Raw genomic sequence first — 27,241 nt, forward strand, 5'->3', positions numbered from 1 at the left:
ATGCCATTGTCCAGTTGCCAATTAGTCCGTCGCTTCCTTCTACCAATCAGCGGGTTGCTCCTTGCTCCGCCCCTGGCCAATCACAAGTCCTGCCTTACTCTGGCCTTTCATTGATGTGATGCCCCCATCAAACACCCTCGACCAATGCGTCGCGAGGTGGGCATGGCCTCAGCCTGCCAGAGCAATGTTTTATCGCCATTTTGGCGCAATTCGTGGGAGCTTCCTGCCGGCACTTCCGGTGAGTTTTATTGTGGGGGGAATTTAACTAGTATGTGTGGTGCTATTGGGAATGCCTAGTGTCTATTGGTGTCATGCCATAAGGGACAATGGATAAATCACAAGGTCTCACACACAGGGGAATTAGCATAATCCCGACTCTATGTAGCACAAGGCCATCCTCGTATGACCACAAATATACAAGCTTAAACCGACATCCGGCTAAACAGGTCCTCTACTTATGTACATCAAATTCGTTGTTCTTCTTCACGACAGTTGGAGCATGATACTACACAGATCTAACTGATCTATATATCACTCTACCCCAAAATTCAACAATACATACGGATGGACAAACACTGTTCTAGGCGGCTTTGCCCCATGGGCTACGCCATAAAACCCCGATATTGAACACGTCTTCAACCATTTCTCAGAGTTGCATTTAGCAATCTTGTTTAAAGTTGGCACACAGATAATGAACGATGGCTTCCATATGCACGTTATTTGTTTTCAAGATCAGATCCAAGATGGCCGACTGGTGGCCATTTTGGTACTTAAGCGTGTCCCCAACCATTTCTTAAACATAAATGGTCCGCTTTTGTTCAAACTTGTCACAAACAGTACATGATGACATACACGTGCACCTCACTTTATTTTGCGTTCTGATCAAAGATGGCTGACTGGTAGACTGCCGGCCATTTTAGTTGTTAAAAACCCCGATATTGAACACATCCCCAACCATTTCCCAGACATACATTTACCGATCTTATTCAAACTTGGCACACAGATAATGAACGATAGTTTACATTTGCACGTCATTTTTTTCGAGATCAGATCCAATATAGCTGACTGGCAGCCATTTTGTTACTTAAACGTGTCCCTATCCATTTCTCGGACAGGGACCGGTTTTGTTCAAACTTGGCGCAAATAATATTTGAGAGTATACATATGTAGACGATTTTGTTTTGTAATCCAAACAAAAATGGGTGACTGTTGGCCTTCAACTCCGTAGACTAAAACCAAGGGGGCCATGACATTTTATGTCTTTTTCTCCTTGTTATTGCAGATATCGCTGATGCCGTGTCAGGTCAAGCAAATGAGCAGTCCTCAATTGCTTTGCTCCGTGGTACCCGACGTGTCAAGTGGTGTCTGCCAGCATCACAGGTGACCCTGTAAGCTCCATACCTTCGTCAATGTCGTACCACCGAGCCCGAAAACAGAAACAGATGTCTAAGACCTAGGCATAATAGATGGAGCGTTTGTGAAGCGATCTCCCTCGTCTTAGTTATTGCTGCAGTGAGACAGTCAGTCCGGTTATCAGAAACATTTTGAAAACTACGTGTTTACATGAGATAATTTCCTTTCAAACTGTAAAGAAAAAACATAAGATAAGAAATTACAAACATTAAAATCACCCTTAACTCACCATCCTCTTAACACAAAAAAGCAGAAGAAAATAAATGTACAAACACACCTGTTAACACATCCGTGCATGTATTAGGATTGTCGTGCTCCGGTTTATCCCTCAGTGACGATGTTTCGCAAACATTGCCCGGTAACTCAACAGGTGTAACTGCATCTTCGGTCAGTTGTTTCCCCAGTTCTTCAATTCTCTCGAGTACAAAACTTTCCTGACTGTCCATCACACGTTCTTCAGATGTCCTGGGTCCTTGCTGATCCACTGCAGAGTTTCCCGGTGTTTCATCCTCAGCTCGATTACCCGCCGTCACCTTTCGTTTCGACACGGGAGAGTCACAATCGGAATTGTGGCATCGCTTAGTGGCGGAATGTGATTCTCCGATGTCACTACCATGTACTGCAGTTTGCTTTCTGTGCAGATCGATTAGCCAGGCTCGGGCTTTGCTTTGGCACACAAGGTGAGGGACTGACCTGCCGACCTCGAGCAGAGCTCCCTGTGTCAGGAGGTCCTATAAAACCCCCAAAAAAATTAACACTCAATTAAAATATTAGTTGATATACTTTTTCTTGGGCCAAAAAATGCAAGCTCTACACATTACCGTCAATCCATGCAAAATGACTATTCCCCCCTTCCCTCCCCCTCCAATCAAACCTGCACACAATCCTGCAGTTCCTGGATTTGACCCAAAAAGCCAACTGCTTGCATGAGTGCTGTCAACGGTAAGCCGATGTCCCCAGCCTGCTCAACGACAGACAGCACTGTGGTCGAAAGGGATGCGGATGTGATACTTTCATTCACCGTCATCTCTACTTCTGTGTTTTGAGCACATTCCTGATCTATGGCATTCCTTTTTTTCTTGAACCATAATGGCAGCCCGGCAGCACCAAGCTCAACTTTGTAACTGTTACCTCGTGCATCTATAAAACAAGGCACAAAATAATCTCATCATCGGTTAGTTTGCACAATCAATGACAGTGAATAATGTTAACAAATATCATATGTTAACAAGTATATAATTAAATTGAAGTAAAATGATTTTAAAGGTCGCACTAAAAAAAATTCCGCAAGTTTACTGCCTTTGACGCAGTGACACCACCCTATTCAACTCGTTACACATTCGTTATTCGCACTTGTAGGCTCGGGCAAAATAATCAATTACCCAGTTAAAATAGATTCCCTCCATTGGAACCAGGAACAACAACACAAACAACAACATGCATTTTAAGGCCATTTTCCCTGCTAGAGCGGGGGTTAGCCATTCTATTCATTGGAACCAGGAACCAAACCCTAAATTCTACAGATTACCAGCCTGTGACAGTTCCAAGTTTCCAGAGTTGATTCCTACTTATCCTACTCCTTTATTTCACTTCATCCATCGAGAATCTGTTCGTTGTTTCAGCAAAATATATCAAAAGCTTCTCCTGTCATTTTTTACGAAACAAAGACAAGTCCGTTTGACATGCACTCACAAATTGTGTGAATGTGGGTCGGACTTTTCCTTCCGGGATCTGACAGACAGCATTAGCCTATTTGCCGATGCTGTGTAGAGTAGGGTGAAATTCCAAAATCATCATATTTCTTAAGAGTAAAGATATCGCGGCATATTTTCTAAAAACAAATGAAAAACGTCAGAAGCAATCGAGGAGCCGGCTGTTGCCTTTTACTCCACCCAGGTAATCCGGGTAAATTTTTTTTTTTTTTTTTTATCAAATTGAAAGAAATTACAATTTTCCTGGAGGTTTGGATTCATTTCAAGGAACATTCACTTCTTATGTTCTTTCCCAGGAGCATTTCCGTGTTTCCGGAAATGTTCTTCTAGTTCTTCCATGAGCCTCAGTCATGTATACAAAAAAAGAAATAAATAAAAGTTTGAATGTTGCCATGTTTGTTCTCTTGCACTCTCTCTCTCCCCATTTGCTGTTCATTCATTCCTTTCTTGTGTACAAGAGTTGCCCCACCACCCGACTGCCAGGGTATACCCTCTGTCACCCTGCTTTTCCATGAGCTTCAATCTTGGAAAAAAAAAAAACATAATTTTTTAATTTTCAAACCCACCAGTGTGGGCCTCTCAGGTGTCACCGAGAGGCACAGAGCTGAAGTACTCATACATATTTCATTTATGTCAACTAGCAGAGTACCCACCCTATGGGTGATCTTGTTCCAAGCGTTTTCGCTCTTTCACGAGCCTCGATCTCGTATACAGAAAAAAAAAGAAAAAAAAAAAAAAAAAAGAAGCGTGCAACACATTTTTCTGTCATCGGATATTTTTTGCTGACACAACTACTTTGACTTGGATTTCTTGCTGATTTCCGTTGGTAATAATGCTCTTGCTGATTTGTGTTCAATTTAGGTGTCCTTGGTTTTTGAGGCATCTCAATTTTCCAGAAAAAACAACATCATCAAACGTCACCTGTGGAAGTGTAACTCAGTGTAACTTATTGATTGGCACTGGTAACTCATTGATTAAGACTGGTAACGAAGCAGATAGATGATTTCGTAAATGAATGCCAAGAATGTGCACGAACATGGTAATCTCTTGTCCACCTGGTCACAGCCCCAGGCTGGAGCACCCCCCTATCGTTTGGTAAAGGGAACTCGCAGCAGGAGGGGAGCGAGCTGGTGCCAGGACTCGGTGCATGCATGACCTCGGGGCATTAGCGGAGAAGGGATTAGCGCGACAAGGCCCATAAAAACCAGAGCAAACTATGAGTCAGGAGACTTGTCACCAGAAGCTCTGACCTACGGAACGGAACGGAACCCTGTGAACAGCGCTGAGAGAGAGCACTCATCCTCAGAAGCCCTGCACGACGGAATGAACGCGTACCACGAGTTCGGCGCTGCAGCCGAACGAGAAGGACCATGCGAATAGAGTTAACCTGGTCCATTGAGTTAAACGGTATTATTTGGTAATGGAATGAAGTGAATAACCAGTTAATAAACCAGACCTTTTGTAAAACCTGTTTCCGACCATTGGCGTCTTGAGTCTCACTCACCACTTCCACTACAATATGACGGTGTTTTTTAATGGGTTTAGAAAATATGAAGGTTTTGGATGGAGGAGGATAAGAGATGGTGGTGAACAGCTGTTTTAAAGACCTGGAGAGATGAGTGGGATTGATGAAAGTGTGGGAGTTTGTTCCAGAGGCGGGAGAAAAGAGGAATGAAAGAGTGAAGGTGAGCAGAGAGTCTTGATTTTGGCAGTTTCACAAGAAGAGGGTTGCTGGCAGATCTTGTGCAACCTGCAGGAATATTTGGGGGACAGAGCACAGAGAGAGCTGGGGGAGCAAGGCCGGAGAGGAGTCGGTAGAAGACAGAAAGACCACCTGCCTGGAGGGAGAGAGAGAGGGAGAGAGAGAGGGAGAGAGAGAGGGAGAGAGAGAGGGAGAGAGAGAGGGAGAGAGAGAGAGGAGAGAGAGAGAGGGGGAGAGAGAGAGGGAGAGAGAGAGGGAGAGAGAGAGGGAGAGAGAGAGGGAGAGAGAGAGGGAGAGAGAGAGGGAGAGAGAGAGGGAGACAGAGAGGGAGAGAGAGAGGGAGAGAGGGAGAGAGAGAGGGAGAGAGGGAGAGAGGGAGAGAGGGGGAGAGGGGGAGAGAGGGAGAGAGGGTGAGAGAGAGGGAGAGGGAGAGGGAGAGGGAGAGGGAGAGAGAGAGAGAGAGAGAGAGACCCTCAGAATTAGCTTCATCGCGGGAGATTCCAATGATTCTGAATGCTTTGGTTTCAACAGCGTGAAGTCGAGCTAGGTGTGAGGAACTAAGAGGAAACTAGGAGGAACGAGGTGTTCCCCCAGAGGGGGGAACAGTATTCCATTGAGCTGCAGATGAAAGCCTTGTATGTGGTGAGGAGCTCAGGTGTGCCAAGGAAGGACTTCGCACGACGGAGGATGCCCAGTTTTCCCAAGAAATATCATGGCAGATAGTGAGACCCAAAAGCTTGAGCGACAGAACTTCTTGGAGAGGATTGTTGAGGAAGTATATGGGAGGGTTTTCCAGTCGGTCTTTTTGGAGAGACATGAGTAAGAATGTGAGATTTGTCAGGATTGAAAGACATGTTCCACTTGTTTGACCAGTCTGTGATTTTGTCCAGGTCTTCAGAGAGTGAGGAGGCTGCAGACTGCCGATCTGAGGGATGAAGAATGGAGCGGCAGAGAGTGGAGTCATCAGCAAAGAGATAGAGAGGATTTTCCAGATAGTCGGAGAGATCATTAATGAAGACCAGAAAAAGCACAGGGCCCAGAACACTACCTTGGGGAACTCCAGCCAGAACAGGAAGGGGAAATGAGAGAAATCCATTCAGGGCCACACGTTGACTACGACCAGAGAGGAAGTCCGCAAGCCATGCGTGGAGATTTCAATGGATACCATAGGAGGAGAGTTTGGCGAGCAGAGCTGGGTGCCAGACCGTATCGAAGGCACGTGATATGTCTGATTTCCTGTTTGGCATTGAGGACCTCAATCCATTGTTGAGACAGCAGAAGCAACATGTCCAGAGTATAATGACCTGATCTGAATCCAAATTGATGACCAGAGATCAAGCCATTGGAGAAGAGGAAGGATTTGATATCCGAAGCAATGATGGATTCCATGACTTTGCTGATAATTGGGAGCAGGCTGATTGGTCTGTAGTTGCAAGGATCTGTTTTTGCACATTTTTTGTGTAAAGCGGAAATGTTTTCTGATTTCCAAGATGCTGGCAGATGACCTTAAGTGCAAAAGAGGGTGAAGAGAACAGAGAGAGGGTGAGATAGAGTGGCAGAGCAGGCTTTTAGGACCCGTGGGCTGATGCCGTCTGGTCCAGTTGCAGAATGAAAGTCGAGGTTTGACAAAAACTTCTCCACCTTGTCAGGAGAGGACACAGAGTCCAAGAGCAGTTGGGTTCGACTGGGTAAGGTGGGAAGAGAGAGAGATGGGTTTGGGACACAAGATTTTGAGGCAAACTGAGGCATTCGGTTTGTCACGTGTGGTGTCAACTGTGTCGCCATTTGAGGTAAAAGGGAGGGGATGGAGGAGGAACAAACACCAGAAACGGATTTGACAAGACGTCACCAGGATTTGGAGGAAGGAGACAGGTTTGAGAGTTCATTCTTGAGTGTGGAGAGATAGTGCTTCCTCGCACTCCTGAGGTTAGACACACACTTGTTCCGAGCTTGGTGGAAGGAACTGAGATTGCCTCACCACAAGATTCAGTGTACCATGGACGGGAGGAAGGGTAAGACAACTGAAGACGAGATGGAATAAATCTGTGCGTGAGAGAGAGCAGTTTGCTTTGGAAGAATTCCGAGGAAGAATTGATGTCAGAGGCAGAAGAGATGGGAGACCAGTCCAGATGATTTATAGCTGCTTTCAGACCGTCTGTGCCAGTCGGCCTGAGTGAAATGCCAGACTCGGAAACGCTGAGGAGGTTCTCTGAGAATGGCCAGAGAGATGTCCACTTTAACAAGCACATTATCAGAAGAACCCATTGGAGCAGAAGAAAAGCAGCAGACATTTCCAGGGAAGTTTGTCATAACCAAGTCTGGAAGAGAAGATACTACATTGACTGAGATCCGGGTCGGGAAATTGACAGATTGTGTCAGTCCCAATGAGTCACAGAAGTCCTTTGCTGAGGTGCCATGGCTGGTGAGAGATGAACCTCCACCCAGCCAGCTGGCATGATGACAGTTGAAGTCGCCACATATGAGGAAGAGAGAGTTTGGATGAGTTGATAGAAGTTGGTCCATGTTGTCAGACAGCGAAATGTAAATGGAGTCATCACTGTTTGGAGGACGGTACAGAACACATATTAACAAAAGGTGGGAGCGGAGAGGAAGTCATAGCCAGAGGTACTCATGGGGGTGGGGTGGAAAGAGGGCAGTGCAAGGAGAGTGAGGAAGAGAGTTTTTGATAAAGATAGCAACCCCACCACCAGGACGAGACTCAGGTCGATCATACCGGAGGAGGGAGTAACCTGGAAGATATATTAAGGAATCAGAGACATCTTGAAGGAGGAAAGTTTATGTTAAGCAGATCAAGTCTGGATTGTCAGAAGCAACCTGAATGGAGAGATCAGCCAGGTTTGAGCGAAGGCCCCGGATGTTTGAGGTCCATATCATTAATGAGGAGAGAGAGGAAGCATCGGGTGCAGGACAGGGGAGGGGAGGGGTAGGGTCGGATGAAGGATGAGAGGGGAGGTAGGGAGAGCAGTTGATCGTGTGTCAGAAATTATAGAACAGTTACAAGAGAGGTAAGGATGAGGAGGACGAAAGGTTTGATGGTGATGGGATGAGGCACAGGGAGGGGCTGTTTGAGAGGTGGGGGGGGGGGAGCAGAGGAAAGTAGAAGGTTGGGGGAGGTGGAGGTATGAGATAGAAGGGAGATGAAGGGGGGAGGAGGCAGCTTTGAGGAGGTGGGAGGGGAGAGAATTGGAGAGGGATGGTAGGGGGGGGGGGGTGGGGGGGAGATTTGAAGGGGAGGGGTTGGGGGGGAGTTTTGAAGGGGAGGGATTAGGGGGAAGTTTAGCAGGGGAGGGGCAAGGGGGGAGTTTAGAAAGTGGATGATTAATGAAAGATGAACATTTATGACAAAATTGGGTTTATTGTGATTTTCAAGTTAGAGATCTGTTTAAGAACGATATAGTAGGGTCAATATACGAAAAAAACTCACCTAACCCCCAAAAAATTGATACAAAAGGTTTTTCAATGGATTCTGGTACCATTGGGCATGCTAAATAACATACTAAAAATCTAGTAACATCTGACTTCCGGAAAGGGGTCATTTTCAAGATGGCGTCCAAGATGGCCACCGGGAGCTTAAAATGGCCATATCTCAATTATTATTCAACCTAGAAAGGTGGTTTTGGTGTCTAACCCTAGGTTTTAAGGCCCAAGGAATCCAATTGAATCAATAAAATTACCATCAGTTCATTATTTATTGACAAGTCCAAGATGGCATCCCAAGGTGACATCCTGATCCACTAAAATGGCTCTGTCGAATAGTAGTCAACCTAGAGAGATTTTTCCAGTGTGTATACCTAAGTTTAAGGCACCCAGGAAATCATCAAAATTACTTAAATAAGCACAAAGTAATCAGGTAATCCAGTAAGCCAGGTTTACCAGCCCATTAGGCATTTGTTGTCTTATACAGTTAGTCACTATTCATCGTCATCCTCTGACTCCTCTGGAAGAAACTTGTTATGTGGATTGTCACATTCTTCAAGTTGGCAAGGTCCACAGGCAGTAGTACATGTTAGTCCATATCGTCTACAAGAGCAGCGGAGTGTCTTGCAGGCAGTGGAGCAGTTACAATGAATGACCTTCAAGACACTGTCTGGAGCATTACAAGTGTACATTTCTTTTGGAAATGTCAAAAAAATATGGATTTTGTTTATGCATACATGTACCAAATAATATACTTATTCCTTTTGAGATGAAAATAAATTGTTTGTCAGATTTTTCAGTCCCCCTCCCCAATATAAAATAGTCTGTCCCTTGCCATATCCTCTCAAGCTTTGTACAAACCTTTGTCTGTAACTAGGGCATGCCCGTACGTGGGTGCCCGTTCCTTGCCAAAAAAAAAAAAAAACGCTACCCGTACGCTCTACCCCGCCCGTACGCCCGTACGCCCGTAAACAAAAAAAACAACGCTCTTCGCTTCCGCCCTTCGCTCTGGGAGAAATAATGCGCATAAGAAATCGAGAAATTATTATTTTCTCCGGAAGAAATCGAATTACGAACCGTAATGGCGCACGCGCTCGGCTCGGCTCGCAACAACGCGTTCTGTGATTGGCTGCCGGAAGTGAAGTCTTCACTGTCCGGAAGGTCGCAAATCGCAGTTACGATGAATCGCAAATTAGTTTTAATTAGTTTTAAAACATAGTTTAACGCCAACATAGTTTGCCAACGTGAAATAAATGAATACGCTCTCAAATGTGCCGTCCGAGGCAGAGTCTGTTCGGCACGTTCGGCACACGTGATAGCTCGCTGCTCTCTGATTGGTTGAATCGTTTTTTGGACATAGCTCGGTAACTACTTGTCCGATTAATATGAAACCTTGAAAAGGCACATCCTCGGGTCCCCAGCAATATACCTGGCAAGTTTAAAGTATATCGGACCCGTGGTTGTCGAGAAACAGCGGTCACAGACATACATTCATACATACATACATACATACATACATACATACATACATACATACATACATACACACAGATATTACTGGAATTATAGATAGATGATCACTGAATACTGTGGACTGGAGTCACAGGTGGCAGTGGTGTAGACACATTACACTCTTATCTCCAATCTGAAACACACACTTGGTTCATTATCTGGTGAGTCGGAGGATGACGATGAATAGCGATTAACTGTATAAGACAACAAATGCCTAATGGGCTGGTAAACCTGGCTTACTGGATTACCTGATTACTTTGTGCTTATTTAAGTAATTTTGATGATTTCCTGGGTGCCTTAAACTTAGGTATACACACTGAAAATATCTCTCTCGGTTGACTACTATTCGACAGAGCCATATTAGTGGATCAGGATGTCACCTTGGGATGCCATCTTGGACTTGTCAATAAATAATTAACTGATGGTAATTTTATTGATTCAATTACGATTCCTTGGGCCCTAAAATCTAGGGTTAGACACCAAAACCACCTTTCTAGGTTGAATAATAATTGAGATATGGCCATTTTAAGCTCCCGGTGGCCATCTTGGACGCCATCTTGAAAATGACCCCTTTCCGGAAGTCAGATGTTACTAGATTTTTAGTATGTTATTTAGCATGCCCAATAGTACTAGAATCCATTGAAAAACCTTTTGTATCAATTTTTTGGGGGTTCAACCATATATTGACCCCTCTAATAGAGGAAGGGTGGAATGAATGTGAATTTCAAACATGTCTTGAGGAAGAATTATAAGAGATTGAATTTTTTTTGGAAGTGGCATGTGTTGAAGAGGAAATTGAAAATAGCCTTTTAAATAGGAAGAAAAACAGTGTGTTGTAATATACCACTGAATAAAACACTGCAGGGGAAAGTTTAAACATATTTAAACAGAACCGTGAAGAACAATCTTATATTCACAAAAATACCAACGGGGAGAGGGAGCCTCGAGGGACAACCATGAGTCACGTGAACAGGGCAAAAGGTGGAAGGCAAGGAGATCTAGGGGCAAGGAGATAATGTGGGCGGGGCGAGAAAGCGCACGTGGACAGAAGCACATGATGAGACAACAGCACACGTGGAGAAACGGAAATAAATGTTTGTTTGTTTTTGGTTTGTCTTTTTGGGAGGGGGGGGGGGGGATTTAAGACGTTAGACAAAGAGTAGATGTTCGGGAAAGTTCGGGGGAGAAGGGAAAAATCTAAGAACAAAGCAAAAACAGCGAAGGAAGGAACCAAAGTGAACAAACTTCGACGGGGGAATCCTCAGGCTGCAAGGCTACAAGGCCGCACACGCGGTGCAAACAGAGAAAATTAATTAATTACGAGTTACAGGAAATGTGAAATGATCTGGGGAATGGGGTGAAATGGGGGTGAAACACGTGGTCGAAGAACGAACGAAAAGAACAAAGAAGGAAATGTTTTTTGTTTTTTTTAGTTAATATTTTAAACAAGGAAGTACGGGGTGAAAAGACTGGGAAAAAACTGAGAGAACGAGAGTCGATGGACCACAATCGACCGCTGAGAGAAAACAAAGCCTCAAGTCGATGGACCACAATCGACCGCTGAGAGAAAACAAAGCCTCAAGGTAGGAAGCTTCAAGAACTAGGCCGCAAATAACTCGGCACAAAATACTCGACTATTTCATACAGGTATGAAAGATTAACACCTAGAATCTTCCTAGGGACGCACTATAGGTACACACACGTAAGATAAATACAGTTTCGACAAAAATACAATTGTGAACAATATTACTTAACCGAGCGTGCGTGAAGAGCGGGACAGCTTCGAAAAACTGCTGACGAAAAATAAACCCGTGATTTTAAGGGTCTTCGGGGAATTTTGGATCTTCAGGGTTGTTAAGGTGGAAATCGTCTTTCAGTCTTTGGTGTCTTTTTGGTCTTCAGGGTATTTTGGGTCTTTGGGATCCATTGGGTATTTTAGGTCTTCGGGGTCTTTTAGGTCTTTGGAGTATTTTGGGGCTTCAGGGACTTTTGTGTCTTCGAGGTATTTGAGGGTATTCGGGGTCTTTTGGTTCTCTTGGGTCTTTGAGGTATTTAAGGGTCTTCAGGGTATTTTGGGTCTTCATTGTTGTTAAGGGTCTTTGGAATATTTTCAGACTTTGGGGCTTTTTAGGTATTTGGAGTATTTTGGGTCGTCAGGGTATTTAAGGGTCTCTGGGGTTTTTTTTGTTGTTTTTTGTATACTGAATCGAGGCTCGTGAAAGAGCTGACAACCGCGAGGGAAAGACAGCACAGGGGGACCGCGAGGGAAAGACAGCACAGGGGGACCGCGAGGGAAAGACAGCACAGGGGGACCGCGAGGGAAAGACAGCACAGGGGGACCGCGAGGGAAAGACAGCACAGGGGGACCACGAGGGAAAGACAGCACGCACAGGGGGACCACGAGGGAAAGACAGCACGCACAGGGGGACCACGAGGGAAAGACAGCACAGGGGGACCGCGAGGGAAAGACAGCACAGGGGGACCCCGAGGGAAAGACAGCACAGGGGGACCCCGAGGGAAAGACAGCACAGGGGGACCGCGAGGGAAAGACAGCACAGGGGGACCGCGAGGGAAAGACAGCACAGGGGGACCGCGAGGGAAAGACAGCACAGGGGGACCGCGAGGGAAAGACAGCACAGGGAGACCACGAGGGAAAGACAGCACGCACAGGGGGACCACGAGGGAAAGACCGCACGCACAGGGGGACCACGAGGGAAAGACCGCACAGGGGGACCGTGAGGGAAAGACAGCACAGGGGGACCACGAGGGAAAGACAGCACAGGGGGACCACGAGGGAAAGACAGCACAGGGGGACCACGAGGGAAAGACAGCACAGGGGGACCGCGAGGTTGTTAAGTGCTTTTGGGGTCTTTTAGGTAATTGGGGTATTTGGAATATTTTGGGTCTTCAGGATATTTAAGGGTCTTTTGGTTCGCTTTGGTCTTTGGTGTTGTTAAGTGTCATTGGAATATTTTCAGTCTTTGGGGTCTTTTAGGTATTTGGAGTATTTTGGGTCTTCAGTGTATTTAGGGGTCTTCAGGGTCTTTTGGTTCTCTTGGGTATTTGGGGTTGTTAAGTGTCTTTGGAATATTTTCAGTCTTTGGGGTCTTTAAGATCTTTGGGTTTTTTTCAGTCTTTTAGGTCTTCTGGGTATTTTAGGTCTTCGGGGTATTTTGGGTCTTCTGGATATTTTGGTTCTCTTGGGTCTTCGAGGTCATTAAGGGTCTTTAGAGTATTTTGGATCTTCGGGGTTAAGGGTCCTTGGAATATTTTCAGTCTTTGGGATCTTTTAGATCTTCGGGGTATTTTGGGTCATCAGGGTCTATTCGGTCTTCGGGTATTTTGGGTCCATTGGGTCTTTTCAGTCTTCGGGGTCTTTTTGGTCATCAGGGTCTTTTGGGTAGTCTGGGTCTTCTCATAAGACTAGCAACGGTACCCACCCTACAGGAGGGGCTTCAATTGGGAGGCCCAAATGAAAAGGCAAAATATCAGAAATTGAAGGGGTTTTTTTTATTATAAAATGATTTATATAAACATCAGTTAAATCATATCACACGCAAATCATCAAAATCTAAACAGTATTTGTAGAATTTCAATAAAAGCCACATCACTGTTCATATCGGTAAATATTATTCCATCGTGTTTGGAAAAAATTGGAAAAACAATATAGCCTATTTTACTCCAGGGGGTCCCAGGATCACCCACCCAAAATTTTGTTGCGATCGGTTCAACGGTTTTTGCGGTACCTGGGAACAGACGGACAGACAGACAGACAGAGACGGACAGACATTTGGTGAATTATAGTAAGATAAAGGAAGATGATACTGGTTACCAGCAAAGGTGGCACTATTTCCACCATATTTCCATTTTGGAGTTCCGGTGACATCCACATTTGCTCCACGATAGCAAACAAGATTTCAACTTTACAACTGCAATGTCCAAGATTTGATCTTGAAAGATTTTTCAAGAGGTTTAAAGAAAGAAGGAAAATTATGCTGCAACATTTCACACACTACCTGTAGAGGGTGCCAATCCATAGGGTGCACGTGAATGTCTTAAGCCAAAGCGGATTTGGCATGCATTGACGACGACATTGTCGCTGCGATTTGTGCCTTTAACACTTCCAATTCCAGGCATGTAGCAACCACGCAGGAGCAGGTAGTTGACCCGTGAAGATAGTTGTGCCGAGATAATTGGCCAAGAGCGGGAACTGTGGCGTGGTTTTGGCTTTTCACCCTCATATTCCTCTTCTTCCTCTTCGTCGTCTTCATCCTCTTCATCTGAATCTGACTGCTGCCTGAACAAACAAACATGAATCTCTTTCAGAAAACAAACCCCACAGATAAGACCTGAAAAGTGGAGAATTTTCAAAGATAAAAGGTTGAAAGCAGCCTCAAGTTTATTAACGACTGGATTTTATTTATATTATTACCCTCGCCAGAGGAGAGGGTATTGCATTTGAGTCCATTTGTTACTAGGAAAAAAAAAAAATCCTTGCAAGTTTGTTGATCGTGTGTTGGTGTGTGTTGGTGTGTGTGTTGGTGTGTGTGTGTGTGTGTGTGTGTGTGGGTGTGTGTGTGTGTGTGTGTGTGTGTGTGTGTGTGTGTGTGTGTGTGTGTGTGTGTGTGTCCGCTCACATATACTTGCCTACAGGTCACAGTTTTTAACCAATCTTCACGAAACTTCACCAAATGGTAGAGTTGGTGGTCCGAAAAATTCCTATCTATTTTTGAGGTCAAAAGGTCAACATAGGCCAAAGGTCAACCACTTTTTTCAAATTTCTAAAATCCTCAATTTCCATCCAATTGATTTTAAATTTGAAAAGGATTTTCATATCAGCTAACTGAAACCAACCACCAACTATTTTTGAGGTCAACATCGGCCAGATTTCCAAAATTGTCTATTTTAAACCGTTTAACTTAAACTTTGAAGACTATTTGCATATCAGGTCACTGAATTCAACCACTAATTATTTTTGAGGTCAAAAGGATGCTCTACTCCTACTGAGTGCCGTTCTACTTTGTTCTGTTTGCCAAGCGTCACTCTGTGAGTGATTTTTAATTTGCTTGTTTGTCTGTTTGTCCGCACAGAATAAATATGATTTTCTCTGCAACCGTTGGTCTGATTGACAGGAAATTTTCACCATATGTGTAACTCCATCTGTGTAATTTTTTAATTATAATTATGACGTCATAGGTACCGTGGTATGGCCGCCATCTTGGAAAAACCGAAAGCATTTGCACCTCTATATCTCCGAAAGCGCTGCATAGAAAAAATTGAGACATGGCTCATTCTGAAGAGCTCTCCATGTGGAATAACATATGTTAATGATGATGTCATAGGTGCCTCCATTATGACGTCGTCATTAGACAAGTAAAAAAACGTCATCCGATCAAGATGAAATTTATTGAGCATCATTTATGGATAAATTGGTGGAGAAAAAAAACCCAATGACGTCATTGGTCACGTGGTTCGGCCGCCATATTTGTTTTAACACAAAAGCCTTACAAACCACAAAGAAAATACGTCCTGGCGAGGTTCTGCAATCTCTGCTCTTTATTGTTTGCAACTGGATTTTAGACTTCTTAAGTGACAGGCCACAGGTCGTTAAAATTGGCAGCCGTACGTCCTCATCACTTGTTTTGAACACAGGGCTCCTCAAGGCTGTGCTTTAAGTCTTCTGCTGTATTCACTTTTTACTTACGACTGTGTTGCTAGTCGAGAACACAACTTCCGGGTAAAATTGGCGGATGACATGACCTTAATTGGCCCGACCATGAATGATAATGAATCGACGTACAGAGATGAGGTTAGGTCCTGAGAGTGGTGTTCAGCCAACAATCCTGAACTGAATGTTAGTAAAACTAAGGAAGTCATCATGGATTTTAGGAAATCTTGTGTTACACATGCTCCTATCAGCATTACTGAATGTTCGTAAAACAAAGGAAGTTATCGTGAATTTTACGAAGCCCTGTGTTACACATGCTCCTAAAAGCATTGACAGTCAAGATGTTGAAATTGTGAGTTCTTTTAAATTTCTGGGGATCCACATTTCACCTGATATGTCCTGGACTCTGAATACTGGAAGTATCACTAAAAAGGCCCAGCCACGCCTGTACTTCCTTAGACAGCTGAAAAACTTTGGTATGCAGCGCGGTGATTTATTGACCTTTTACCGCAGGGTTATTGAAAGTATTTTAACGGCATCGATTATTCTTTGGTTCAGCAACATCACCTCACACCAACCTCAAGTTGTTGGAAAGAGTTGTTCGTGCTGCACAGAGGATCATTGGTGGTGACATACCTGCACTCGACATTATCGACATGTCCAAATGTTTTGCAAAAGCCATAAATATTGTCAAAGATTCTAGTCATCCTGGATTTAACATGTTCAAAATAACTACATTATGTCCGTCAATGAATGAATGATCGTGTTCAGGCCATTTTCCCCGCTAGAGCGGGGGTTAGCCTTGCGGGCCCCATGACACTCATGGTTCCCTGTTTGAGGCAATGATTTTATGGCCGGATGCCCTTCCTGACGCCAACCCTTGGTCGCCTCTTATGATGCACAGGGATACGGTGTACCTATTCTAAATCGGGGTACACACCGTGATCATTCATCCCAACAAGCTGGTACTCAATTTGCCGACCTCAGAAGGATGACAGGCTGAGTCAACACCCTGGCGTTAATTCAGCGATCGATCGGGATTCGAACCCAGGATCCTAGGATCCCAAGCCGGCACCCTAACCGCTAAACCAACACCAGGCTCCGTCAGTACCGCAGTATTAAAACAGCCACAACCGTTTCAGGAATAGCTTTTATCCTGGTGGTCCGACTTTTAAACCATGGATCTTGATTTTATGTCCGATTTTCTTTTTTGTGAAATGTTCTTTTTCATTGAGAGCACTCGTATTCAGAGAATTACAATGTCGTTCGGTGATATTCATGGATGTTACATATTGCAATAAAATTATCTGTATCTGAATCTGTAACGAGCGCCATTCTAAATGCGCAAATGCATCACAGACAACCTGACACCTGGTCAAGAGAATGCAAGGCATACAAATAAAGGAACATGCCATAATAAAAGGGCAATACAAATGGAAAGTGTGCAATTATCCGATAAAATGCAAATCTTATGCTGACACAACCAATTGTATTTAGCAGTTTCATCGAAGATGATGATACAGAGAGCAATGGAGATAAAATATGAGGAACAGAAGATGAAATGGAAGCATTAATACAACTAGACTACTACAGATTTCATAGAACATGATACCCCACATACTGTTAAGGTTTTTGCAACACGAGGGCCTTGTCGTTCGCGGGGGTTACACATCTGAAAATCCCCCGTGAACCGCAAATCCACAAATGTAGGTGCTAATGCGGAAAATGGGGTTATCGACTTCAGCTTTAAAATTTGTCCAAACTGTACCCTTAATTAACATATTTGTACATTGTTTTTGTGCTGCTTCTTTTCATGAATAAAAGTTATTAAGAACATCAAAAGTATTATTTTCTGGTAATGACAACATAAAACAAAGCTTCTTTTCCTGTATTATTATTTTGTATGCAGCCTGTCAGCTGGTTGCATCATGCTGGGAGCGTGGCTGTGCCGCCGATGCAGTGCCTCTGCTTCCAGTAAGCTGGTGCTCATTTTGCTGACCTCAGAAGGATGACAGGCTGAGTCAAACAAACTGATGTTATGCAACGGCACGACAGGTGCCCAAACTCAAGACCGAAAGATATCGCCACCTTAACTACAGAGACATAAATCAATTGCTTAACCCCACTTTCGCTTCGCATGCGCGGGTTAACAAGTAGAGACTGTTGACGGTTAACTGGGTAGAATATCTCCGTAGTGACTTTAAGACGACCCTACGGTTAAAATCAAGTACAACCCAGAGGGTTAAACCAAGCTCACCTAAAGGGCCTCACCTTTTCAAGACAGTGTTATCAACCATCATGCTGTCAACCACGACAATATCGTCTGGTACTTTCAGCTCCACCTGCAGCAATCCCATGGACATCAGCTCAAGCACAGCCATGCACGATCCACCGGGAGCATCTATGGAATAAAATGTTGGGTCTTGCTCCGTTCTATTGCGTTCTATTCCTCCTCCATCTGCAGCAGTTATTTCTGTGTCAAGGTCTTTTCCTGCCTTGCCAATCTCAGAATCTCTCTTTGCTTTTTTGACCAATATATTTTCATTTACCTCTCCTGCAGTTACTTCGTCTTCTGCATATTCAACTGCAGTTTCCACTCGTTGTGCATCCCCCCCTGTACTTACATGTCTTACTGTTTCAGGTACCTCTATCTCAGCCTTTCTTTCACCAATATCTTCACTTCTTAACATCTCTCCAACTACTTCATTCTTCCAATTCTGTGTGACCGTCATCTGAACGTTCAACTCATCATCACGCACATTTTGATCCTTGGCCTGTACCAACTGCTGCATTTTCATGGCATCCTGCCTATCATCGCACTGCACCAGTCCTGGTTTCTTATTGCCACAAACAGACTTTAAGTCCTGTTTTATAGACAATTCTTCAGGGTCCACAGATCCCAAAATTGCAGTGTCACACTTTTGCCACAAATCCTTTTCCCTGGGTGAAACGGTGAAATCAGCAAGACGGAGGCAGACAGTGGCATCTGGCTGATGATCATTGTCGACATGGCACAACCGTTCAATAAATGCAAATGCATCAGAGCACGTTCTGCCTGGGAAACGCCACATAAAGAACCTGGAGCAAAACAATGAAATCAAGTGTATTGGTATTGGTGAGAGTACAAATATAATACCTGATATGAACATTTCCGATATGTTGTACTTGCAGATTGTTCTTGGCACTTTCAGGAAATAAACTTCATAGGACTTACTTAAAGTATGACTGTGAAAGTTGGTAACTCATAGGAGCAAAGGGTAAAGCACGGTCTTTCTTTATGCCTTCCAAGTGATTGCGCCGCCTGCGGTTGACTAGGCCATGCTGCTTGAATTTGCAGAATGCCCGAAACAGCAAGGCTTCTGGGTATTGTTTGTACAATGAGAACATCTGAGGATAACAGAATAAGGGAATCCTGAAGATAAACCAGAGATTGCTCATGGTTCCCAGTACAGCCAACTCGTAATATTATCCAATTGGTAATACGGAACTTGGAATTCTGTATCATAATTAAAAACAAACAGGAACAATAATTAAAAACATACATAATAGGGACATTAAATTATTGTGAATTGGAAAATAAATAAAAAATAACAATAATTGAGAAAATGAAAAAAACATGTAAAGAAATGAAATACGTAATTGAAAAATGTAATAACAAAAAAATTTGAAACTTTAAAAAGTTAGCAAGAATACTATAATTGAAAGTTAGGGAAAGGGGGAGGGAGGGGGAGGGGATCGGATAAAAATAATTACATAATACTCGAAAACAACTTATTCTTCAAAAAGCGGGACACCACGGCTAAACAGTTCGTGCCTCCCTCCAGAACCACAGAGACAGGGTCAAATTTGGAAAAAAATGAACAATGGAAGCATTTCATGTTAATGGCAGGCACTCATTGTTACTAGACCTATTTTGGTATAGGCACTCATTGTTACTAGACTTAAATGCCATGAACAACCTTTAGTCACAACACAACAAATATAATTTGTGCCAAGTTTGGTCACAATCCCATCAGCGGTTTCGGAGAAGAGGTTGCAAGTGTTTACGGACAGACTGACGGACGGACAACGTGCAATCACATAAGCTCCCCTGAACTTCGTTCCAGGTGATCTAACAAGATGCAAAGCATGCATGCATGGAGACGTATAATCTAAGGAGGAAAAACTGGAAACTTCGGAGGGAATTGTGTGGCAAGAAGGGGGTTAACGAGAGTATAAAAGATCATGGTTTTGGATTGGAGATGCTCTGAGATGGTAGTGAACAGCTGTCTTGATGACTTGGAGGGAAGAGTAGAATTGAAGAGGATGTGTCCTCCCTCAAGCTGCGGATTAAGGCCTTGTAAGTGGATAGGAGTTCAATTGTGTCACGGACGGACTTCGCACGATGGAGGATGCCCAGTCGGCGACTGGCTTTGGAGACCAGCTTGGAAATTTGGTTTTCCCAGGAAAGATCATGGCCGATAGTGAGACCCAAAAGCTTGAGTGACAGAACTTCGTGAAGAGGATTGTTGAGAAAGTAGATTGGAGGGTTGTCCAGTCGGTCTTTTCGGAGACATAGTGAGAGCGTGAGATTTGTCAGGATTGAAAGACATGTTCCACTTGTTTGACCAGTCTGTGATTTTGTCTGGGTCTGCAGAGAGTGAGGAGGCTGCAGAATGCCGATCTGAGGGATGAGGAATGGAGCGGCAGAGAGTGGAGTCATCAGCAAAGAGATAGAGAGGATTTTCCAGAGAGTCGGAGAGATCATTGATGAAGACCAGAAAAAGCACAGGGCCCAGAACACTGCCTTGGGGAAGGAAGGGGAGATGAGAGAAAAACCATTCAGGGCCACACGATATTTAAGCTGATATTTTATTTTAAGTAATTTATCTGAAATTCATTCCCAGTTTTCATGGGAATTCTGTCATATAAATAACTGGTGTGGATTGGCATGTTATGCTCACCCCACCACACGTTGCTGCAGAGGCACGGCCTGTTTAACCGAGGATAATGACCTGACTGAATTTGAGTTGCTGTGTTGTCATGATTTCCACCAATCATAATACAAACATTTCTTTTGCACAAATGTATTTGTAATATTGGTGATATTATTTATTTGTAATTTATTAGTATTGTTAGGGATCTCGGACGTCGGCGCTCCCCTTATCAAGGGGGGGTTAATCCCCTTGTCTTTTTATCTGGCCGACCCGAGTCCTTAGAAGTTATAACGTTCCTTCCGATCGGTGGTAAATAGGGTGTTAGGCACAGTTCCAACCGTTAAAAAGATCGGAACTCTTGATATTGGCCAAACATTTTAACTTGGAGGTCCGAGCTCATATGAAGAAAGCAGAGATGCAGACATTGGTGGTGGAATCTCTGGGGGGACAAGGAACATGGAAAGAGGTAGCCTTGGATTGGTTACCCGAGGAAAAAGAAAATGTGGAGCTCCGGAAAATGGAGATGCAACTGCAGAGCCAGGAAAGGTTAAAAGCAGAGGAAAGGAGAGCTGAAAGGGAACTCGAGGAAAGAAGAGTAGAACAGGAACGAGAACTCGAGGAGAGAAGAGCAGAGGAAAGGAGAGCTGAAAGGGAACTCGAGGAAAGAAGAGTAGAACAAGAACAAGAACTCGAGGAGAGCAGAACCGAGGAAAGGAGAGCTGAAGAAGAAAGAAGAGCAAAGGAAAGAGCAGAGGAAAGGAGAGCCGAAAGGGAGTTAAAGGAAGGTGACATGGCGTATCAGAAGGAACTTAAACTCAAGGAGGTAAATCAGGTGTGGAGAACAAATATTCATGGAGGCGGCCTAGAGATGACTATGGGGTCAAATCTGATACCGCGACTTTTAGGGATCAGAAGACTACAGTTCCAAGACAGACTTATCTTCCGGGGGGCCCGAGGGAGACCACGGGTTTTTCCTCCGGGCCTATTTGCGCTTTTTGCAAGAAACCTGGACATTTGATGTCCCAATGTTACGCCCTGAAAAGGAAAAATCAGGAGCGGAGTCAGACTAGTGCAACTCCGAATGCATTGGCAAATGCGAAAAATCGTCCATGGAGGACAGTGCCTTGTGAAGGTTCCCATGCCAAATTTACGGCATCACAGAACGACCTTGTTCAAGAGGGTTACAAACCTTTTATTTCAGAGGGGTTTGTGTCACTGGATGGAGACTTGACTAACCAGAGACCTGTTAGGGTATTGAGGGACACAGGAGCACATCAATCTTTGATGCTTGAGCGCATTTTGCCATTGTCAGAGAAGACGGCAACTGGTGTTAGTGTTCTTTTACAGGGGGTTGATGGATATGTTGAAGCTCCACTTCATGTCATCCATTTGAAGTCTGATTTGGTGTCAGGACCGGTCACCGTAGGTTTACAAGCCACTCTTCCTGTAGAGGGAATCTCTTTTGTTATCGGGAATGATTTGGCTGGTGGTCAAGTTTCTGGTAATCCGATGTTGGTTGAAAAGCCTAGTATGGAAAATAACACTGCACAGTTAGAGCAGGAGATTCCGGGTATCTTTCCATCCTGTGCCGCGACTCGTGCTATGGGTCGGAAGTGCTCTGAAGAGAAGGAGAAGGTACTGACGTCACGCTTTGCACAGGCACGTCTTGTCAAGTACCCTGAAACTAAGTGTCAGCACACACAAGTCATGGATGGAGGCAATGTTGGCAAGCTCTTTGTAGGTGGACTGAACTTTGACACAAGTGAAGATGTTCTGGACTCTATATTTGGCAAATATGGACCACTCTTGGAAGTGCTGCTGATAAAAGACAGGGAGACGCAAAAGTCAAGAGGGTTTGGCTTTCTCATGTTTGAAAACACAAAGGATGCCAAAGATGCAGAAAAGGATTTGAATGGCAAGGATTTGGATGGTCGGACCATAACAGTAGAGAAGGCAGGCCATGGGCGTCGAGGGGGCTACAGAGGAGGAAAACGTGGAGGTAGTTTCAGGGGTGGCTATGGCTCCCGGGGTGCGAGTAGTAGTTTTGGTGGCAGTCGCAGTCGTGATTACTACGGAGGCTCCCAGCAGCAGCAGCGCAGTGTTGGTAACTCTCGACGGGATGACTATTACGGTGGTAGTCGAGATGGGGACCGCTACTCACGTGACTACAGCACCCGACTCTACAACTGTGATTATGATTTTTATGATCAGGAGAAGAGTTGGAAGCACTGAGTGCTTGGGAGCAGCCGAGCCAAGATTCCGACATGGATTAACCCGTGAACTCCACGTTCCTAAATGCGTCCATGCAGTGAATACTTCCAGGCCTCACCACCCAACCACCATGAAACCTGGCTCTCAGCTCGGCCTCCTTTAAAAAGTGCTATAGATTTGCTTTGCTTTGGATTTTTGATCACAACCCTTAACCTTCGTTCAAAAAAATGAAAATAAAAACCAGAGGTCGATGAGATGTAGTTTGGCTTTGCAGGAGTTCAACTTGGAAATTGAGCATGTAAAGGGCAGGGACAATGTCATTGCCGATGCTTTGTCCAGAGTGAACTAACTTTGGAAATTTATGTAGGTTGTTTGGAAGTTTTGTTGCTTTATTTTTGGGAAATATTAATTATTATTAAATAATTCATTATCGTTGCTCACGGGAATTGATGATTTGGGTGTGTTTTACTTTTGTTTGTTAAAAGAGTTTTTGCCTGCAAAGAAAGTTTTCACAATGTTCAAACTTTCTTTCTTGAGGGGGGGGAAGTGTTACGGATTCGTCACTTCCGTTGTTGTGGTTTTCATCCACTGTAAATATTTTTGATTCCATGTATTATTATTGTTGTCATTTGAGGGAAATAGAAATTATTATTATTTTAAAAAGGTAAAAAAGTTAATGTTGTAAATGAAACCGGAACCGGACGAAGAAGAAGAGGAGGAGGAAAGAAGAAGGCGGAGCGAGTGGAGTCGGACAAGAAGCATAGTTGCTTTGCGGTCTGGAGCTAACATTGGCGAACAAGAGTCACGAGTGAACTTTGGGTTTCCCAGGAAAGGGATTATTGCGACAGAGTTGTTATCGCTGTGACAGATTAACCTGCGTGTCAGGTTTTGCGATTGATTCCGAAGAGAATCATCGTCGCGCCGTTACGCCTCGAGAACGGGCCGTCGGCCATTTTGACTCACGCGCTTTGCGCGTCGAGCAAGGTTTCTTTGCTTCCCTTCAGCGTTTTCACTGCTTTCAGACATTTATGTGGGGGGGGGGGGGGGTGTGGGGGGTGTGTGTTTGTGTGTGTGTGTGTGTGTGTGTGTGTGTGCGCGCGCAACGCGGATTTTGAAGGTAAATCTGAGGTTCGCCGACTGAGCCGTGAAACGTCCATACCCGAGGGTGTGATTTCCCAGTCGCCTGAAGGGCGCCTTTGGATTTCCCAGTCGCCTTGGGGGCGCCTTTGTGCAGCTTTGTCCGCGTGACTGTGACCGTCATTCGAACGGGATTCTGGTCTCGATTGGACATCGTTCTGACGATCGCTGGAGCGGATCGACTTTGGCTTGAAGCCGGGATCGACTTTCGCTTGAAACCGGAATCAACTTGGGCTTGATGCGGGAATAGAGACATTGGGAATCTTCTTCTTTTCGCTCACTTGGAGCACAGTGAGTTATATTGTACGAACCTGATGGCACCATCATAGGAATGATATACTATTTGTTGTACAATTGATTACTATTGTTTTTGTGTTGTTATACTTGTGTGATCTTAATACAATATTTGTTTGTTGGTAACAATTGGTGGGGCTTCACCATTGATCTTTGACATACAGAATAACACATTTTTTCTGCCGTGACTCCTCTCGGGGCTCGGAGGTACACCGTGACCAGGGGGTTGGGGAGGAGCACGTAACAACAAGATGCAACCGGCGTTCAAACAGTACGCAATTAATAGACATATAATCACACAGCTTCACAGCTTCCCGGACGGACGGACATACTGATGAACGTACGGCTTCACGGATCTGTGTTTTTCGGTTATATATAGATAACCCTTCCTTTCACATCATGAGGTGCATAGGGCTGCCAAGGCAGTTACATTGACTAACGAGCACAACCCTGGATCCGATGCAGGATACTCCAATGGCTTATTACCCCAGTAAGCTGGTACTCATTTTTCCGACCTTGAAAGGATGACAGGCTTAGTCAACCGTTTTGGGTCTTTCAGGGTCTGCGGGGTCTTTTGGGTCTTCAGGGCATTTTGGGTCTTTGGGGTCTTTTGGAGTATTTTGGTCCTTTTAGGTCTTTTCGATATTTTGGATCTTCGGGGTATTTTGTGTCTTTAAGGAGCTTTGGTGTATTTTGGGTCTTCGTGGTCTTTTGGGTATTTTTTATTTTTTTTTGTATACAAGATCGAGGCTCGTGAAGGAGCGAAGAGGGCGTTTTGGGTCTTTTCAGTCTGGAGTCTTTTCAGTATTTAAGGGTCTTTTCAGTCTGGAGGGTGTTTTGGGTCGTCGGGGTACTTTAGGTATTTTGGGTCTTTAAAGGTCTTCAAGGTCTTCAAGGTCTTCGGGTTATTTTGGGCCTTTGTGCTCTTTCAGGTTCTTGGTGGTGTAAAGGGTCTTGGGGTATTTCAAAGGGTCTTCAAAGGTCTAAGGGATCTCAGCAGTCGAAAGGTATATTCCAACAGTACGTAATTAATAGACCATAATTAATACACAGGTTGCAACCGGAGTTCAAACAGTACGGAATTAATAGACAACCACACGGCTTCACAAGTTCACGGACGGACACACGGACAGACCGTGTTTTTTGGTTTTATATATGAAGATTTATTTGGTGTTTGTGTGAGTGGGGGAGGGAGGGGGGTATTCTTGTCATCTGGGAGGGGGAAACTACCTTATTTGTTGGAAAGTATGAGGCTTAATTACTTTTGTCCGGTCTGCTGTTAAATTCAATTGAAGCAAAAAGCCTTCTTGTGTCTTCTATTGCCCTTCATCAAGTACTGCCTGCGGTCATTTCAAATTGTAGCGGACATGGGGTTAATACATAGTATAAAGTTCTCAATCTGTTGTGTATTGTAGTTGAATTCTCGAGCCAATGAAACTTTAGCAAACTGAAAGATCTTGTTGAAATGAAGACGGTTGAAGTTATGATAGAATATTTCACGAAAACAAAAGAGAATATGGCTGTTATTTTAAGTCTGCCATTAAAGGTTTAAAAACTCAGAATCGAATGTGGCAAACACTTTAATCAAACTCAGCATATCATAAAATACGAGTACAAAGTGAGCCTGAATGCCAATCATCAACATGAAATGCTTCCAACTACCTTTTTAAGCAACCTTTTTCAAAATATTTGTCCTCAACTTATAATAAACATGATGGAGAATCACTTTATATTACATGTCCCCTACCAAGCTTCAGTGTAATATGTTAAAGGGTTCGGGGGAAAAGTCTGGAAAACTTACTCGTCTATAATATGTGATATATTTGAAGTCCAAAAAGGGCAAAACTCCATGAGAAATTGGTGAAACTCCCCAAAACTCAAACATGTTCTGCAACTTATCATAATAAAGTCATGTACCAAGTTCCAGCCGACTATGTTGAAGGGTATGGAAAAAAGTGCAGAAAACGAAAGATGGGACAGACAGACGGAGAGCAAACTTATAGTCCCCTCAGGGTAGAGAATGAATAAGCCAAGAATACCTCAAATTAAATACAGATTACTCAAAAACAAACTCACAATGGAACCCTTACCAGGATGGGGTAGTGCGGTCGTCTTTGTTTTTCCGACAGCATCAAGCTGCTCAAAATGAAATTCTCCAGCACAGTTTCCTGTATGTCCTCGACACTACATTATATAATGTGCAGAGCAATAGTCACAACACACTCAGTATCGCTGCACAAGAACGAGTTTTGCAAATCAGACATTGTTCATCAGATCTGGTTATCCATGGTATAACCTTAAATGCCTTGCCCAGACAACGCAAAGTCACGTGTCAGCCAATTAATCGGCCAATAAATAATTAAGCCTTCCCCTATACAGAGGAGGCTTTATAGGGTTTGCTTCTACAATTAGTGCCCCCAATTTTTGTGATGGTACCAGAGTTTCTTAGACCCATAGGAATAATAAACCACCATTTAGAATCTTGTTGTTCCTTCCTGCACTCTCAACACCCAATTTCCGAACTGTATCAACTCTCAAGCTGTATCTCGGAGCCAGCTGGGACTTTCGGAACGAAATTTTGCATCAATAATGTGACTAGAAAGTACAAGTGGTTGACAGGTTTTTTTTGAACCTTGACCTAATTTTAAGGTCATGGCCCAATTACAGATATTTTACCATTTTCACCAAAAGTCGACTGAGGTTTGTCTGATCAGAATGAAATTGTCCTCTCTAGATAGCCTATACTAGCACAAGACACATTTATGCTTAATTTACATCATACCCTCCCTCTGGGTTAAAGGTCAAAGTCAATTGGTGGTCTGAAAATCAAAAATGCATTTTTTTTTTGCCATTCTTCAATTATGCCAATGTGGAATCGTAAAGACTGCTTGGCTTTCCAAGATGGTCTTGCATCATAATAGTGTACATGCACTGATGTTGTGCATCTGATTCATGCCCTTGACCGACTTTCTTCGGATTGTAACCTAATTTGCAAAAAAAAACACCTTTTTGATAACTTGAATCATTTTCCTCTGATTTTCATGATGTTGAGTTTTCTGGATAGATTGTACATGGGGACACATTTTATTTATTTACACTCTATCCTGAAATGTTGAAGGTCAAGGTCACATGGTGGTCTGAAAAAAAATATTGCTATTATTGGATCACAGGGCAAGGGTAAGTCTTAAGCTGGGGGAGGCTTACCCTTGACAATCACTTTGTTATTCGCAGATATCTA

General features: G+C 43.9%; 1 protein-coding gene across 7 annotated transcripts in view; it reads right to left on the bottom strand.

Moving 5' to 3' along the window:
- LOC137412947 (general transcription factor 3C polypeptide 1) overlaps positions 1-27,241 on the bottom strand; it is a 322,675-nt gene that overhangs the window by 80,310 nt on the left and 215,124 nt on the right. For 5 of the 7 annotated variants that reach the window (XM_078766833.1, XM_078766832.1, XM_078766831.1 and 2 more), the window contains exons 32-37: positions 26,094-26,187; positions 18,660-18,832; positions 17,717-18,523; positions 13,794-14,074; positions 2,288-2,553; positions 1,691-2,144 (exon numbers count right to left, since the gene is read on the bottom strand). In XM_078766833.1, the coding sequence (XP_078622959.1) occupies positions 1,691-2,144; positions 2,288-2,553; positions 13,794-14,074; positions 17,717-18,523; positions 18,660-18,832; positions 26,094-26,187 (2,075 nt within the window). The remainder of the gene's footprint in view (positions 1-1,690; positions 2,145-2,287; positions 2,554-13,793; positions 14,075-17,716; positions 18,524-18,659; positions 18,833-26,093; positions 26,188-27,241) is intronic. The other 2 variants (XM_078766836.1, XM_078766835.1) reach the window with 1 other exon arrangement.

The sequence above is a fragment of the Myxine glutinosa genome, chromosome 12 (genome assembly GCF_964187855.1).
Source record: "Myxine glutinosa chromosome 12, kmMyxGlut1.1, whole genome shotgun sequence".
Taxonomy (NCBI): domain Eukaryota; kingdom Metazoa; phylum Chordata; class Myxini; order Myxiniformes; family Myxinidae; genus Myxine; species Myxine glutinosa.